General features: G+C 42.0%; 1 protein-coding gene across 2 annotated transcripts in view; it reads right to left on the reverse strand.

Moving 5' to 3' along the window:
- Positions 1-18,300, reverse strand: part of igsf21a (immunoglobin superfamily, member 21a) — a 265,550-nt gene that overhangs the window by 15,147 nt on the left and 232,103 nt on the right. For both annotated transcript variants that reach the window (XM_014166637.2, XM_014166636.2), the window contains exon 6: positions 13,264-13,759. In XM_014166637.2, the coding sequence (XP_014022112.1) occupies positions 13,264-13,759 (496 nt within the window). The remainder of the gene's footprint in view (positions 1-13,263; positions 13,760-18,300) is intronic.

Consider the following 18,300-nt stretch of genomic DNA (forward strand, 5'->3'; position numbering starts at 1 on the left):
TTCCTGGAAGCTGAAAATGTCCAAGTTCTGGCCTGCATACTCAGACATTTCAGCCATTGAGCACGTTTGGGATGCCCTGGATTGACGTGTGTTCCAGTTCCCGCCAATATCCAGCAACTTCTCACAACCATTGAAGAGGAGTGTGACAACACTCCACAGGCCACAATCAACAGCCTGATCAACTCTATGCAAAGGAGATGAGCATGAGGCAAATGGTCGTCACACCAAATACTGACTGGTTTTCTGATCCACACCCCTACTTTTTTTAAGGTATCTGTGACCAACAGATGCATATCTGTATTCCCGGTCATGTGAAATCCATAAATTAGTGGCTAATGAATTTATTTCAATTGACTGATTTCCTTATATGAACTGTAACTCAGTAAAATAATTGAAATGGTTGCAAGTTACATTTATATTTTTGTTCAATGTACAGTATATCAAGTCAGGTGACCCTTTTAGATAACAGGATCTCCTTCCTTCTACTTCTGTTACTCTCTCCAGAGATGTGAATCAGATAATGGCATTACCGTGTAGAGCACAGAGTGGTGAGATAGATGCAAGACAAGATTGAAGCTTGTCAATACATAACTCAAGGACAACAACGACTCCCTATAGTTACTATGTTGAAATGAAATGCATTAAGTCAGGCTACCTAAATGTGGAAAAACAATTATCTGAAAGAACTGGACAGAACTGGGGAAACTATAGTCCAGCACTTGTATTGAGTTAGGCCTAAAGTAGACATATCAATTATCAGCCCTAAATGAAAGATTTGACATTGAATCAAGCTCATCATACACATCAAAATTACAGTATTACACTATAAGTGGTCTGAAGTCCATGATGAAGATGTCATTTGTCCTGTTACCTGGGGAGTGTGATTGCTACACTGCCTGCTTCCCTCCTCCCACTTACCGTCCGAAAGGTATTTTCAGTACTGGTGTCATGGCGTCACAGTGCTTGCTGGCACCGTTGAGAGGATGATGTCTAATTTCTGGGACACACTCCAACAATGACAGTTGGCGGCCAACGTCATCACCTTTGATTAGAACAGCATGCAATGTGACTGACATACTGTGGCACCTGGGATGGCCCTGGCCTCACAGGAAAATAAGCCCTAGTCTCCCAAGATGTTGACCAGCAACCCAACCTCCTCACTGGACAGCCTGGAACTGTTAGCACTGTGGGATGGGTCAGTGGACACACAGTGCTCTCAGTAAACAACAGCACTCTCTGCATCGGGTGTGCTTTGTGATTCAGCCAAACATCAGCAGGCCTAGCCTCTGACTCTACAGATTTGGATGACTGTTGATAACTCAGAAATAGACAGAGAACCTGCAGCACTGTCTGGTTGAGTTGTAGTCGAAAAATAGTGAGTGAAGAAATGTGAATGATTATAAAAGTCAGTGATAAAGATGCGAATAGCTTGGCGTGTTGATTCAATTTGGCATTATCCGTATGGATGGCTGTATATCTGCATCTCACACCTTCGCCGTGGCAATGTCCAGGACGAAACATTAGCACGGAAGTACTCTGGGGTCACTGATGCCAGGAGAGGTGTGGCGACTGATGAAAAGTTGAACTTACAAAATGTATGTTACTATTTGCTCAACACTATACGGATTGTTTTAGAGTGTTCTCATTTGTTCCAAACTCATTCCTCTCAAAGGGGGGGAGGAATAATTGTTCATCACCATATATTGTTTGAATTTTTATTTGCAATGATGCTGGATGGTATGGTTTTTTGTTGTGCTTGTTTTTTGCTTGTTTCCTTTTGTCCATCCAGATCTTGTGTTCACTAACTCGTCCTTCGTTTGGGTCAGATAGTTGATGGGATAATTTTGTTGGCTATTTTCTATATTAATGATAGGGAATCTTTATTCACAACTCTTGTCATGAGACATTTAGTACGTAATTTGTATTTCTCATACATTGCAGAATGTTAGCAATTTGAAGTGTGTACTTTCACTGTATTGCTACTTGGAATGCTTTCCAAGTCTTTCACAAAGAGTGGGGCGTCATCGAATTTGCAAACTGACTCCGATGCCCTTTATGTCATTCATTGCTTCAAGCCACACCTCGCCACACCCACAAAACCGGAGCAAAGGTACCTCAAAGTCTGTTTAAGAACGTACAAGAGCGTTTTGGGGGACTGTGCTGACCAATCGGAATCTATCCTTCAAGATTGTTTTAATCACACGGACTGGGAAAATGTTCCAGGTCGCCTCTGAGAATAGGATCGACATATAAACTGACTTGGTGATGGGGTTCATCAGGAAGTGCATAGAGGATGTTGTTCACACTGTGATGATTAGAACTCATCCAAACCAAAAACCGTGGATAGATGGCAGCATTTCCGCAAAACTGAAAGCGCATTTAACCATAGACAGGTAACTGGGAGCATGGATGTGTACAAACAGACAAACAGACCAGCTACAATCTCTGTAAGACAATCAAAGAGGCATAATGACAGTACAAGGACAAAGTGGAGTCGCATTTCAACGGCTTAGACTTGAGAAGTACAGAACCAGTCAAAAGTTTGGACACACCTACTCATTCAAGGGTTTTTCTTTATTTTTACTATTTTCTACATTGTAGAATAATAGTGAAGACGTCAAAACTATGAAATAACACATATGGAATCATGTAGGAACCCAAAAAGTGTTTAAACAAATCAAAATAGATTTAATATTTTCGATTCTTCAAAGTAGTCACCCTTTGCCTTGATAACAGCTTTGCACACTCTTGGCATTCTCTCAAATTGCTTAATGAGGAATGCTTTTCCAACAGTCTTGAAGGAGTTCCCACATATGCTGAGAACTTTTTGTCTGCTTTTCCTTCACTCTGCAGTCCAACTCATCCCAAACCATCTCAATTGGGTTGAGGTCGGGTGATTGTGGAGGCCAGGTCATCTGATGCAGCACTCCATCACTCTCCTTGGTCAAATAGCCCTTACACAGCCTGGAGGTGTGTTTTGGGTCATTGTCCTGTTGAAAAACAAATGATAGTCCCACTAAGTGCAAACCAGATGGGAAGGCATATCACTGCAGAATGCTGTTGTAGCCATGCTGGTTAAGTATGCCTTGAAATCTAAATAAATCACAGACAGCGTCATCAGCAAATCACCCACACACCATCACACCTCCTCCTCCACGCTTCATGGGGGGAATCACACATGCAGAGATCATCTGTTCACCTACTCTGCGTCACACAAAGACACACATTTGACAGAAATTTGAACTCATCAGACCAAAGGACAGATTTCCACCGGTCTAATGTCCATTGCTTGTGTTTCTTGGCCCAAACAAGTCTCTTCTTCTTATTGGTGGCCTTTAGTAGTGGTTTCTTTGCAGAAATTCGACCATGAAAGCCTGATTTGGGGTGTCAGGTAGCCTAGTGGTTAGAGCGTTGGACTTGTAACTGAAAGGTTGCAAGACTGAATCCCCGAGCTGACAAGGTAAAAATCTGTCATTCTGAACAAGGCAGTTAACCCACTGTTCCTACAAGGTCATTGAAAATAAGAATTTGTTCTTAAAACCTGTTGGGGCTAGGGGGCAGTATTTTCACGGCCGGATGAAAAACGTACCCAATTTAAACAGGTTACTACTCCGGCCCAGAAAATAGAATATGCATATTAATAGATTTGGATAGAAAACACTCTGAAGTTTCTAAAACTGTTTGAATGGTGTCTCTAAGTATAACAGAACTCATATGGCAGGCAAAAACCTGAGAAAAAATACAAGCAGGAAATGAAAATCTTGTGGCTGTACTATTTTCAAGTCATTGCCAATAAAACACACAGTGACAAAGGATTCATTTTGCACTTCCTATGGCTTCCACTAGATGTCAACAGTCTTTATAAAGTTGTTTGAAGCGTCTATGATGAACAGAGACCGGATGAAAAGGAAGGGAAGTTGATGTCCCTGGGATGTCGTCACTTCATTATTGCGCACTCATGCGCGTTCATGGAGATGAGACCTTTTTCAAAACGTTTTTCAAGACACAGGAAAGGTCCGGTTGAAATATTACTGATGTTTCACGTTAAAAATGGCCCTAAAGATTGATGCTAAACAACGTTTGACATGTTTGAACGAACGTAAATAGATTATTTTTTTGGCTTTTCATCGTGACTTTTCCCTCCTGCGCCCTACATTTTGAGTAGCCTACCGAACGCGCTAACAACACGGAACAACATGGAGTTATTTGGACATAAATTATGAACTTCATCGAAAAAAACAACATTTGTTGTGGACCTGGGATGCCTGGAAGTGCCTTCTGATGAAGATTATTAAAGGTAAGGGAATATTTCTAATGTTATTTATGATTTTAGATGATTCCAACATGGCGGCTATCTGTATTGCGTAGTGTATTTTTCTGAGCAGAGTACTCAGATTATTGCAAAGTGTGCTTTCCCAGTAAAGTTATTTTGAAATCTGTCAATGCGGTTGCATTCAGGAGATGTTAATCTATAATTCTTTGAATAACAGTTTAATACTTTAACCACGTTTTATAATGAGTATTTTTTGTAAATTCACTGGCAGTTTTGGGGGAGACACATTTTCTCAACGACACGCGCCGATGTAAAATGCTGTTTTTGGATATAAATATGAACTTGATAGAACAAAAAATGCATGTATTGTCTAACATAATGTTCTACGAGTGTCATCTGATGAAGATTGTCAAAGGTTAGTGCATCATTTTAGCTGGTTTTCTGCTTTTGGTGACGCCTGTCCTTGAATTGAAAATGGATGTGTGTACTTTTTTGGCTATGTACTCTCCTAACATAATCTAACTTTATGCTTTCGCCGTAAAGCCTCTTTGAAATCGGACAATGTGGTTCGGTTAACCTCTTACATCTAGACGTTCCGCTAGCGGAACACCTGCTCCAATATCCAATGATGGGCGTGGCGCGAATTACAAATTCCTCAAAAATACAAAAACTTCAATTTTTCAAACATATGACTATTTCACAGCATTTTAAAGACAAGACTCTCCTTTATCTAACCACATTGTCCGATTTCAAAAAGGCTTTACAGCGAAAGCAAAACATTAGATTATGTCAGCAGAGTACCAAGCCAGAAATAATCAGACACCCATTTTTCAAGCTAGCATATAATGTCACAAAAACCCAGAAGACAGCTAAATGCAGCACTAACCTTTGATGATCTTCATCAGATGACAACCCTAGGACATTATGTTATACAATACATGCATGTTTTGTTCAATCAAGTTCATATTTATATCAAAAAACAGCTTTTTACATTAGCATTTGATGTTCAGAACTAGCATACCCCCCGCAAACTTCCGGGGAATTTGCTAACAATTTACTAAATTACTCACGATAAACGTTCACAAAAAGCATAACAATTATTTTAAGAATTATACATACAGAACTCCTCTATGCACTCGATATGTCCGATTTTAAAATAGCTTTTTGGTGAAAGCACATTTTGCAATATTCTAAGTACATAGCCCAGACATCACGGGCTAGCTATTTAGACACCCGGCAAGTTTAGCACTCACCAATATCAGATTTACTATTATAAAAGTTTGATTACCTTTTGTTGTCTTCGTCAGAATGCACTCCCAGGACTGCTACTTCAATAACAAATGTTGGTTTGGTCCAAAATAATCCATCGTTATATCCGAATAGCGGCGTTTTGTTCGTGCGTCCCAGACACTATCCGAATGGTAAAGAAGGGTCGCGCGCATGGCGCAATTCGTGACAAAAAAAATCTAAATATTCCATTACCGTACTTCGAAGCATGTCAACCGCTGTTTAAAATCCATTTTTATGCCATTTTTCTCGTAAAAAAGCGATAATATTCCGACCGGGAATGTCCATTTAGCTAAACAGAGGAAAGAAAACAAAGCTTTCGGTCGACGCGGGCACGCGCCTAAGCCCATAGTACTCTGATCGGCCACTTGCCAAAAGCGATAATGTGTTTCAGCCAGAGCCTGCCTCGATATCGTTCAGCTTTTTCCCGGGCTCTGAGAGCCTATGGGAGCCGTAGGAAGTGTCACGTTATTGCAAAGATCCTCAGTCTTCAATAAAAAGAGCCAAGATGAAACACAATTTGTCAGACAGGCCACTTCCTGCATGGAATCTTCTCAGGTTTTGGCCTGCCATATGAGTTCTGTTATACTTACAGACACCATTCAAACAGTTTTAGAAACTTTAGGGTGTTTTCTATCCAAAGCCAATAATTATATGCATATTCTAGTTACTGGGCAGGAGTAGTAACCAGATTAAATCGGGTACGTTTTTTATCCGGCCGTGTCAATACTGCCCCCTAGCCCTAACAGGTTAACTCTAATGAACTTATCCTCTGCAGCAGAGGAAACTCTGGGTATTCCTTTCATGTGGCAGTCCTCATGAGAGCCAGTTTCATCATAGGGCTTGATAGTTTTTGAGACTGCAAAAGTTCTTGACATTTTCCGTATTGACAGACCTTCATGTCTTAAAGTAATGTTGGACTGTCGTTTCTCTTTGCTTATTTGAGCTGTTCTTGCAACAATATTGACTTAGTGTTTTACCAAATCGGGTTATCTTCTGTATACCACCCCTACCTTGTCACAGCACAACTGATTGGCTCATACACATTAAGAAGGAAAGAAATTCACTTTCCACATATTCACTGTTAAAAAAAGCACACCTGTTAATTGAAATGCATTCCAGGTGACAACCTCATGAAGCTTGATAAGAGAATGCCAAGAGTGTGCAAAGCTGTCATCAAGGCAAAGGGTGGCTACTTTGTTTAACACTTTTTTGGTTACTACATGATTCCATATGCGTTATATAATCGTTTTTTATCTCTTCACTATTATTCTACAAAATGTTCAAAAAATAAAGAAAAACTCTTGAATGAGTAGGTGTGTCCAAACTTTTGACTGGTACTGTATGTGACAGGGACTCCAGACATTCACGGTTATAAATGGAAAGCCAGCCACACTGACGCCTTGCTCCCGGATGTGCTAAACACCTTCACCCGCATTGAGAAAAACAACATAGAGCCGTCAACGCGGTCCCCCGACGGTCACTAGGACTGTGTGCTCTCATTTTCCATGTCAGATGTGAGTAAGTAATTTAAGCATGTTAACCCAAGCCTTGTCCTAAAAGCATTTGCAGACCAGCTGGCTGGAGTGTTTACGGATATGCTTGAGCGGTATACAGTATATACCGTATACCGGGGTATTTGGAAAAAAACACGGGATGGTTTTTCAATACAGTCAAAACTATTTCTTCAAAGATTTTCCATAAATTACAATATTAGTAGCTACTTCATAAGTAAATACCTGCAGTCAACTTGTGCAATACACTACATTATAAAGCTTACTGTAGTTCCCCAGAACAGATGAGCCAGTCACGTGTTTGTTTGTTAAAGCACAATGAGAGAAAGCGGGAGATGGTGAGTCCATATCGTTATGTATCTATCGATGAATTTCTGTTGTGCGGCACACATGAGGTGATGAAGTTACACTTGTATGCAATTCACTACTAAATATTTGCCATCAGATATCTTATAATGGATTTCTGCCAGAAGTCAAAGAGCTCTGGATGAGTTATTTGTACAGTTGTAATTTATTCCTGCTAGCTTTTCCCCTCTGCTCCTTTCCTTCTGAAAAGCATGCATCACAACTTAGTTAATTTGCACAATTTCTCTAGTTCCCTTTCACTTGTAAATGTCCACACTCAACGAAAACGCCAATCGGTAGCAATTAGCTATGCTTGTATTACTTTATGAGCTGTATTTGCTTGTCTTTGCAATTAGTTTGTTAGTTTTCGCTCATTAGCATTTAGCTAACAGCGTCTATGTGATTCTGCTATTGGTCTGTGCTAATTTTATTAGCATTCTGGGAATAGATGCCCAATGGGATTTTCTTATGTTTTTAGCACCACCTTCTGTGCTAGCCGGTAATACCGTAAATCCTGGGATGAAAGAAGACCAATATGACAATATGATAATCTGGATACCACCCCAGCCTAATTACAGACATATTCACCTTTCAATATCACAGTCTTTTGTACCCACTTGCTTCAAGATGTCCACCGTTGTTCCTGTACCCAAGATAGTGAAGGTAACTTAACTAAATGGCTATAGCCGCGTAGCACTGACTTTGGTCATCATAAGGTGCTTTGCGAGGCTAGTTAAGGACTGTCACTTCCACCTTAGCCAACACCCTAAACATATCTCTCCATAAGATCCATGGAAGACATAATCGCCATTGCACTGCACACTGCCCTATCCCACTTGCACATGAGAAATACCTATGTAAGAATCCTGTTCATCGACTACAGCTCAGCCTTCAACACCATAGTTCCCTCCAAGCTCATCACTAAGCTCAAGGCCCTGGGTCTGAACCCCTTCCTGTGTAACTGGGACTTCCTAATGGGCTGCCCCAAGTGGTGAAGGTAGGCAACAACTCTCCGTCACGCTGATCCTCAGCACATGGGGCCCACAGGGGTACATACTCAGCCCCTTCCTGTACTCCCTGTTCATCCATGTCTGGTTGGCCCCCATGTCTCCAACTCAATTATCAAGTTTGCTGACAACACAAGAGTGGTAGGCCTGATTACCAACAACGACAAGACAGCCTACAGTGAGGAGGTGATGGCCCTGGTGTAGCGGTGCCAGGAAAATATCATCACTGACAAGCTGAATTGGTCCCTTCACACAGACAGCGTGTTGAAGAAGTCACACCACCGCCTCTTTGACCTCAGGAAACTGAATACATTCAGCTTGGTCCCTAAGACCATCACAAACTTTTACAGATGTACAATTGAGAGTATCCTGTCATGTTGTATCACCGCCTGGTATGGCAATTGCACCGTCTGCAACCGCAGGGCTCTCCAGAGGGTGGTGCGGTCTGCCCAACGCATCACCGTGGGCACACTGACTGCCTTCCAGGACATCTACAGCAGCCGGTGTAGATGGGAAGGACAAGAAGAAGATCATCAAGGACCATCTAGAAGGCTGGAGACAGTACAGGTGCATCAAGGCTGGGAACGAGAGACTGAGAAACAGCTTCTACTGTATTTTCAGGCCATCAAACACTCACAACTAGCCGGCCTCCGCCCAGTACCCTGCCCTGAACCTTAGTCACTGTTATAGCCGGCTATCAACTGGTAATCTACCCTGCACCTTAGAGACTGCTGCCCTATGTAAATAGTAATTGAACACTGGTCACTTTAATAATGTTTACATACCGTTTTACCCGCTTTATATATACTGTATTCCAATCATGGTTCATCATATATAACTACCACTGTACACACATTTTCTATTCATATACTGTCCATACTGTCTTTACACACCATTATATGTATATATATATATATTTATATTCCGGTTGTCATGTCCTGACCATGGTAAGCTGTTATTTTCTATGGTAGAGTAGGTCAGGGTGTGACAGTGAGTGTTTTTCTATGTTTTGTATTTCTATGTTTAGGTTCTAGTTTTCTATTTCTATGTTGGGTTTGTTTGGGTTGATCTCCAATTAGAGGCAGCTGGTCCTCGTTGTCTCTAATTGGAGATCATAATTAAGTAGGGTTTATTTCCACCTGGATTTGTGGGATCTTGTTTTTGTATTGCTCAGTGAAGCCTGCAGAATGTGACGTTCGTGTTTCTTTGTTTATTGTTTTTGCTTTAGTGTTCTGAGTTTAAATAAATATTTATCATGAGCACTCAACACGCTGCACCTTGGTCTACTCCTTACGATGATCATCACAGAAGATCCAACCAACACAGGACCAAGCAGTGTACCCAGGATGTAATGGCATCCTGGTCTTATGAGGAGATCAGGAGGAGTATATCCGGGGCTTGGGATAAAATAGTGTCAGGAGAAAAGAGCCTGCCAGGGAAGCAGGTGGAAGCAGCGAAGGAGAGGGACAGCTACAAAGTCGGGAAGGAAGGCTACAGAAATCCCAAGAACATTTTGGGGGGGGGGCACATGGAGCAGTCGGCGGAGCCGAGGAGTGAACCAGAGCCAATCCGGGAGAAGAGAGAGAATTTGGAGAAGAGAGAAATGGGAGAGTTGTTGAGTTGGTGGAGGATGCACAAGTTTTTCCCAAAGGAACGTGTTGTCAGTTTGGTGCCACCTGAGTCAGCTCCCCGTACTCATCCTGAGAAGTGTGTGGAAGTTCCGGAACAATTGATACCGGCTATACACACCAGGTCTCCAGTACGTCTCAACAACCCGGTACGTCCTATGCCTGCTCCTCGCATTCGCCCTAAAATGTGTGTCACCAGTCTGGTGCCACCTGTCCCGGCTCCACGCATCAGGCCTCCAGTGCACATTCCCAGTCCAGAGCTCCCTGAGACAGTCCCCAGCCCGGAGCCTCCTGAGACGGTCCCCGGCCCGGAGCCTCCTGAGAAGGTCCCCGGCCCGGAGCCTTCTGAGATGGTCCCCGGCCCGGAGCCTCCTGAGATGGTCCGGAGCCTCATGAGACGGCCCGCGGCCCGGAGCCTCCTGCGGCGGCCCGCGGCCCGGAGCATCCAGCGGCAGCCCGGAACCTCCAGCGGCGGCCCGCAGCCCGGAACCTCCAGCGGCGGCCAGCAGCCCGGAACCTCCAGCGGCAGCCCGCAGCCCGGAACCTCCGGCGATGATGCACGGTCCGGTGGCACAGAAGCAGAGGGATCAGCGGGCGGAGCGGGGTTACGCCCCGAACCAGAGCCGCCTCCTCTACTGGAGGATTCGCTGGATGATAAGGTTCTGGGTACTGCACCAGAGCCGCCATAGACACTTGTTACCCTCCTTACCCTCCCTTTTTGTTTTTTTTGTTTTTTGTTTTTTTAGTTGCATTCGGAGTCTGCACCTTTGGGGGGGGTACTGTCACGTCCTGACCATGATAAGCTGTTATTTTTTATGGTAGAGTAGGTCAGGGTGTGACAGGGGGTGTTTTTCTATGTTTTGTATTTCTATGTTTAGGTTCTAGTTTTCTATTTCTATGTTGGGTTTGTTTGGGATGATCTCCAATTAGAGGCAGCTGGTCCTCGTAAGGGTTTTTTTTCCACCTGGATTTGTGGGATCTTGTTTTTGTATTGCTCAGTGAAGCCTGCAGAACGTGATGCTCGTGTTTCTTTGTTTATTGTTTTTGCTTTAGTGTTCTGAGTAAAAATAAATATTTATCATGAGCACTCAACACGCTGCACCTTGGTCTACTCCTTATGACGATCGTCACACCGGTCTCTGGCATTGCTCGTTCTGATATTTGTTAATTAATTAATACATTTTTCTGGATTATGTGTGTATTCTTTTTTACATTTTTATTATTGCTTGATACTACCACATTGTTGGAGCTCGAAACAAACATTTTGCTGCAGCTGCGATAGTTTCTTCAAATCTGTGTATGTGACCAATAAGCTTTGATTTGATATTAAATCAGTTAAATATGTATTACCTATGGACAGTGCAAAAACTTCCCTCTGAGCACACACTGGTTGAATCAACGTTCTTTCCACGTAATTGCTATGAAATTATATTGAACAAACGTGGAATAGACGTTGAATTGACGTCCGTGCCCAGAGGGTTCCTTTTCATTTCCTCACCAAACACAGCTCTGAAAGCCAGGGCCAAGGGACAGGAGTGGATGACAGGTCCCAGGAGCAATTAGCTGGATTAAACTGTATAATCAAAAGATAGGTTCTGGGGGAAATACTTAAAATGTGTCCAGTTTTAGATTATTACATCCAACCAGGATATACGTATATTAGAGATAATGTTTTGAAGTGTTGACATAATTCTAACCATACGTGACATTTATTACAGTTTATCAACACATGTACTGGCTATTATTACTACTCTATAACAGCAGCTCTCACTCATACTACCCCAGGTTCAGTCTGCTCCAAGCAGGTTTATGAATGCTTTGAATTTCAAGTGTACTCCAATTAAAATCAACAAATGCACAATTTCTGTTCTCGACTCTCAGGGTGGTGAGGAGGAATGTCTGGAGAAGCTGTTTTCATCCCTATAAAGAACAAAGCTACTGGTAAATTAATGGCTTGAATCACAGCATAGAAAAACCTTGTCAAAATATGAAAGCCATTGACTGTTAGCAAGGCTTTCTCTGGGCCTACACCCCTCTGGGTCCAGAGTATTTTTACCATCAACATGTAACAACAGTAAAGAGGAGGCTGTTGAAATCATAATTTCAGCAATCTGTCTTGACAAGACAGATAATATCAGTATATCCTTATGAAATAGTTTTCCTTCCAAAAAATTGCAATTAAGTATGTTAACAAGCAGCTTTTTTGTGATGGAATTGTGTGGGTGCGTCCCAACAACAGAATGGTGTGGGTGAATACCGGTCATTAAATATAATCATGTAAATAGACCTCTAATTGACCAGGTCATCCTTCTCTAAACTGCTGATTTGCCAGCTCATCCTCCACAAGGAGATGACATCATGTTCTATGAGGATATAGCAAGCATTTTTAAATGGTCTGTGTGTTTTTTTCTTCTTCTACAATTTATGTGAGATTTTCACTGGGAAGTTACTTAATATACAAGGGTAGAATTATAAACAGATTGAATGTGTATTATTTGCAGTATGCAGGCTGACACATAGGCACTTGTTAGCCATGATTTGTAAATCCTTTATAGACCCTAAACACTGGTCCTTCTGTGTTGGTTGAGTGTTTTTCTAGCTCCGCTGTTGTTGTTGTTCTAACAGCAAAACTCCAAAAGCTTCACACAGTTAAAGGGTGAGCGGTTAGAGCCTCCCCATGTCTATCAACACACCACGGTGAGAAAGGGAAACTAGCAGGAGGAGAAGGCCCCTCTAAAGGTGTGAAGGAGAAAATCTGGCGCTCTGAGGAAATTAAGTGTGCACACAGAGTGTAAATTGTACCTGTACCAGCAGCAGCTTCTCCTTACTGCACCACACTCCGCCCTCTACCATTTAATCTTTTCTCAGTAAACGTAATGTTTCTGTTTATCATATCAGCACTGCATCGCCTCCTCCAAGAACCTCCTCCAATACAGGACATCACGTGGCTGATTGTGTATAAATTCTCATTTGACTTCCTTAATTCAGGTTGACTTCTTCAATAACGGTTGTGAGTTAACTCAATTTAGCAACAGACAGCTCGATTAATTGCCTTGTCAGTCACTACACAATTAAGCATCAAATGGAAATCAGTGTTGTTCTGAGTAGATTTGTGAGGGACACATAAGGAGGCTCAGAGATTGAGTACGGCGATGGGGAAACAAGGAGAGAGGAGTGGGTTAGGGGTGCGATATTTCTGTTGTACTCACCCAGTGTGACCTCTGTCTGCATGGGCATGGACAGTGCTGGGTGCTTGACCTCACAGCTGAACATGGCGTCATTGTCCAGCTGGGGGTTAAGGGTCCAGGTGAGTCTGGCCTGCACCAGCACAGAGCCATCACTCTGGGAGATGTGAGTGTGGCTGAAGTAGTAGAGTGGGTCAGTGCTCTGGACCCAGCGAGGGAACTCCCGGCTCACAACTGTCTCTGGAATGATCTCCGTGGCAGGGCTGGGCTGCTCCTTCTGCTGCCGACCCTGGGTGTGCTGGCCCGGGGTCCAACGATGCTCAGGGCTCTCGGTGAACATGCGGGCTGGCCGGCCCTCGGGGTCCAACAGGGAGAGGGACCTCTGCAGCTTGGTGTCGTCCAGGTCTCTGCTGATGAGTGGCCTGGCACCCCGCACCCCTGCTGAGCCACCGCCGTCCTCGGCTGAGGGGTGGATGTAGGATATCACCTCTATCAACTCTCCATCCCGCTTAAAGTACACCTGAGAGAGAGAGAGACCGAGGGGAGAGGGGGAGAGATCGAGAGACAAACAAAAAAGCGGAAAGAGGGTTGAATTACAGTATATCCTTTCCAATTGTCGTATTACAACTTCAAGTTGTGATAATGGGATGTGGTTATTCAGTCACCAGTGAGCTGGTGAAGAGGAGATGTGTCAGGGGTTTGCTCGGTGCTGGTGTTCAGCAGGGATTTTCAATGATATTACAGGAGTTTCCTTACATCATGAGGATATAATGATCTCCGGCTGGTTAATCTCTTGACAGGAAATTCAAGCTCCTATTTTAACACATAACCTCCAGATATTAGCTTTAAAATCAGGATGCAGAGCTACTGCCCTTGGCATCGCTAGTTGTGAAGCTCCCTACTCATACCGTGATTTTTGATTTTCACTTTTCTTTATTTGAAGAGAAAAATGTCATCCGCAGTCAGTTACAGGACCTTTGGACATTTGGAACCAATTTGCACGAGAACAAAGTATCGTTACCCTATATTGTACATTTTACGCCAATGTTTCGATTTTCTGTAAAAGGGGATTGTTGAGGCATGCTTTGATTTGGCGCCACCTCAGGGGCTTTTCACTCTGCTGTGTAAATAGCAGTAATTTGTGTAAACAACTGTGACGTAAGGCCATGCTCCTGGGGATTGACTCTGCATGGCTCCATGTGAACAATAGGGAGAAAACAGACAACCAACACTCTTCCTAACATGAACACAACACTTTCAGGTTTATAGGCCTTCAGCTACAGCACATCATAGACAGTCCACAGCCATTGGTTAAACAACGATCAAGGGATTAAACTGACTCCTCCATATGGTGTACTATATCTCCTTGTGTAGCACAACAATGCATGTACAGTATCCATGCAAGTAACAAGATAATACAGTAGTACTACAGTGTATATTGTACAGTAGTAACACAAATAAAAATACAGAGCCTTGAATATAAACCAACTAATCAGTGCTGTGTTGACTGCACTGTGTAGGCCTATACCTGAAACATCAAGGGAGATTAAGAGCACTATAGGTTCTGGTATGTACTGACCTCAACGCCTCCTAAACTGACTCCGTTTAACAACTTTCACAACTCTAGAGTATCAGCTAATCATCGACCTTACTCCCACCATTACCTTCTGTACTACCTACCTGCACAATAAATCATCATTTTGTTTGGGTACTGTAGAAAACCAAATTGCTAAGAAATGTGGAGAAACAGGATAGTGTAATGAACTTGTGCTTGTTTGCTCTTCGGAAAAAATTGTGTGGGCTGTAAGCATTTAATTATGTCACTGGTGATGGAATGGCTGACTGCATTGACATTTAAGAAGTTGAATCTATAAATCACCTTGATTTGATCCAGAACATACAACAAAGACAAGCTCTATGATGTGTCATTCCTATTCAGAGAGGGGAAATATGATCAAGATTTGCAGAAGCAATGGCACATTTGATGCAGTCCCATCTTATGTATCTACTCCTGACCAGTGTGGGGCACTATCTCTCCTACTTTCCCAAACAATGAAGTGAGTGCTGTACCCATTGTAAGTCACAAGGACTCAGCCAATGCTGTAAAAACTAAGTGTAGTGATCTCCAAGGTTAATACTACTGTACATTCAGTTTATTTCTACTTTCTTTAATTACAATACTATACATTTTGACAGAGAAAACTGTTGTTCTCAAGGTTGTTTTGTACCGAAGGAATCATTGGCATGCCCTAATTTCCCTGCATGTACTCCAAGATAGTAAGAGTGAGGATACCTTGTGTAAGGCCTGGAGGTTTGCATCATATGAACCTCAGGTGCCAGGGAGAGAGCATCATTACAGATGTCTATACAATCCCATTATTATTTTCTTTTCTTATATATGTTATCTTGAAGTGGTTCAATAATTCAGGATTATTCACACACACGTACTGTATATACGTGATAGACGGTACTCTCTGGGAGATAGAAGGCTTTAAAAATAGTTTCAATGATTGAATAGGAATTATTCTGTATTTTATTGGTTTACTATACCCATAGCTTACAATGGAGAATGGATTACTACATAGTGGTGGGAAAAATACCTTTTGTTACATTTCATGCATTCCCTTTTATGAAATCCTCGGTCACATTATGAAAGAAATACACTGATTAATCTTAACGTTTCTTTAAATTTGTAAATACACCTTAGGTAGAAGAAATTGGAATTGATATCTTCATATTCACAAGTCAAACTGATCCACCTACCTAAAATACCTAACCGTCCAGTTTTCACTTACTTTAGGTTAGGCCTAATCAGCATGCTCAAGGCAATGAAAACCCCACTGTTATAGAGATGTCTTGAGCAGGCTACTTTTTTGGGGGTCAGCATATGAGTCTTGTTGCTGGCTGTAATTTAGACAGTGGGCAGTGGTAGCTGTGCTGTAATGAGAAGCTGTTTGTGGTTTTCAATGGTCTTTATGCATGGTCCTTCACAGTGGAATTAAGTGATTATCAATCACGCCTCTGTTCTACATCCCCAAATGCTTCAGACAATAGAGCCAGAGCACACCACCTGCTTCAGTCGGATTCGAGAGAGCTTCGACAAACAAACAAGGAAGTCATTCTGAACGCCCGCCAAAGCACAATGCATTGGTGGTGGTGAAATTAAGCTGGTGCGTGCGACATGAGGTAGGCTCTGCATTCCGCCTGTGAATAGACATTGATGAAAAGCACCTGCACTTCAGATAGTGCCAGCCTTAACCCCTTGGCCCTAACACCTCGACTCCAAAGCTCATTTGAAACATAACAATTAGCGTTGCAAAGCTACCGGTACCTTACCAAAGTTACTGGAATCTTCAGTAATTTTGGTAATTAACAGACAATCTATGGCAATCTATCATAACTTTGGTAATTTATACTTTAATAACTTTAAAAAAAAATATATATATATATATACATAGTATTAATTTTGTATATCTGTGTCCATATTGTACATGAGTGTCTGTAGATAGACCATATGGTTCAAGAGAAAATAGCCTAATTAATGAAAAAAACTTTTATTTTCAATTAACTCTGAACTCTTCCAACATTTTACTTTTTTCACAACTGCTACCAGTTTGATGCCAAAACATTTACTACAAATACATACTAAAATAAATAAAAGTGTAAAAAAATATATATAAATATTTCATGCTGAAACCCTCATATTAAACACCAATGGTATTCACTAAGTTGATGCTTTATATTTAGGATATTGTTTTACAGCTCTGTCATTCTATTTTTTATTTGAAAGTCATCTTATTTAACTATTTCATATATTTTGCATGTGATGAGGCCACAAAGAGGGCCAGAAAGGGCTCCTGAGTGGCGCAGCGGTCTAAAGCACTGCATCTCAGTGCTAAAGGCGTCACTACAGACCCTGGTTCAATCCTGGGCTGTATCAGAACCGGCTGTGTTTGGAGTCCCATAGGACGGCGCACGTTAGGGTTTGGTTGGGGTAGGCTGTCATGGTAAATGAGAATTTGTTCTTAACTGACTTGCCTAGTTAAATAAAAAGATGGAATTACAGACACCTGTAAAAATAATAAGTACCCAAAAGGGCCGCTAGATGTATTGTTATAGATTACATACAATCCTTGAAAAATACCCAAATTCTGGTAATTAACTGGCAAACTGAAGGTTTCCAGTAATATACCCTCCCTTTGCAACCCTAGTAACAATAACCCGTTCTCTTCACTCAATGGCTCAAATATACCTTAATGTTGCCACAATGAATCATTGTGCTGTCAGAAGGTGAGAGATAGAGAGAGAGAGCACATGAGAGTGAGACAGTGAAAGAGAAAGAAGCTTAATCATCTCTCATTATTAGCCGTCATTATCCTTCCCGTTTTCAATCAATGGTTACTTGTGCTCTGAGGATTCTGTAATGGATGTCATGAGAACTATTACTATTATGTGAATAGCTTGTTAAAAGTATCTAAAACGGAAGATGATGCACCTTCTACAGTACCTAGTGACAACAACACGCTTGTTCCTTGTATAATAAGCTACAAGCAGACAAATGAAGCGTTCTGGTGAATAACTGGTGAAAGAAAGGAATGCACAGTCAGTGCACAGCTCTTTGTATACAGCCATTGATTACGCTTACGTGTTACATTTTGTCTCAACCAGTGATGTAGTGGTACAGAAATATGTGGGTAAAACGATCGTTGGTTGCAGTGAAAGAATACATGTGTTTTCTGCAAATTATGGGTAAACTGTTTACTTGCATTTACCCTCCACTACACCACTGGCCTCAACCTAAAAAACTCCTGCCTAGAAACAAATGGTGGCTGAGCACATAAGCTGCAATGTGAAAGGATGTAGGCTAACCAAAACTGTTGACCAGTTAAATGGCGTTTGTATAAACACAGAACATGCTTTGATAAACATTTAGAAAAGCATCTAAGACTGGGCTTGCAAAGATATGACAGAAAATAGAGCTGACAACAGCTAGTTTTGTAATAAGATGCCAGGCAACAGCACTGACAAAGAGCAAATTAGTGTCATCAAAAGGCAGAAAGG

This window comes from Salmo salar, chromosome ssa22, assembly GCF_905237065.1.
Source record: "Salmo salar chromosome ssa22, Ssal_v3.1, whole genome shotgun sequence".
In the NCBI taxonomy this organism is placed as follows: Eukaryota; Metazoa; Chordata; class Actinopteri; order Salmoniformes; family Salmonidae; genus Salmo; species Salmo salar.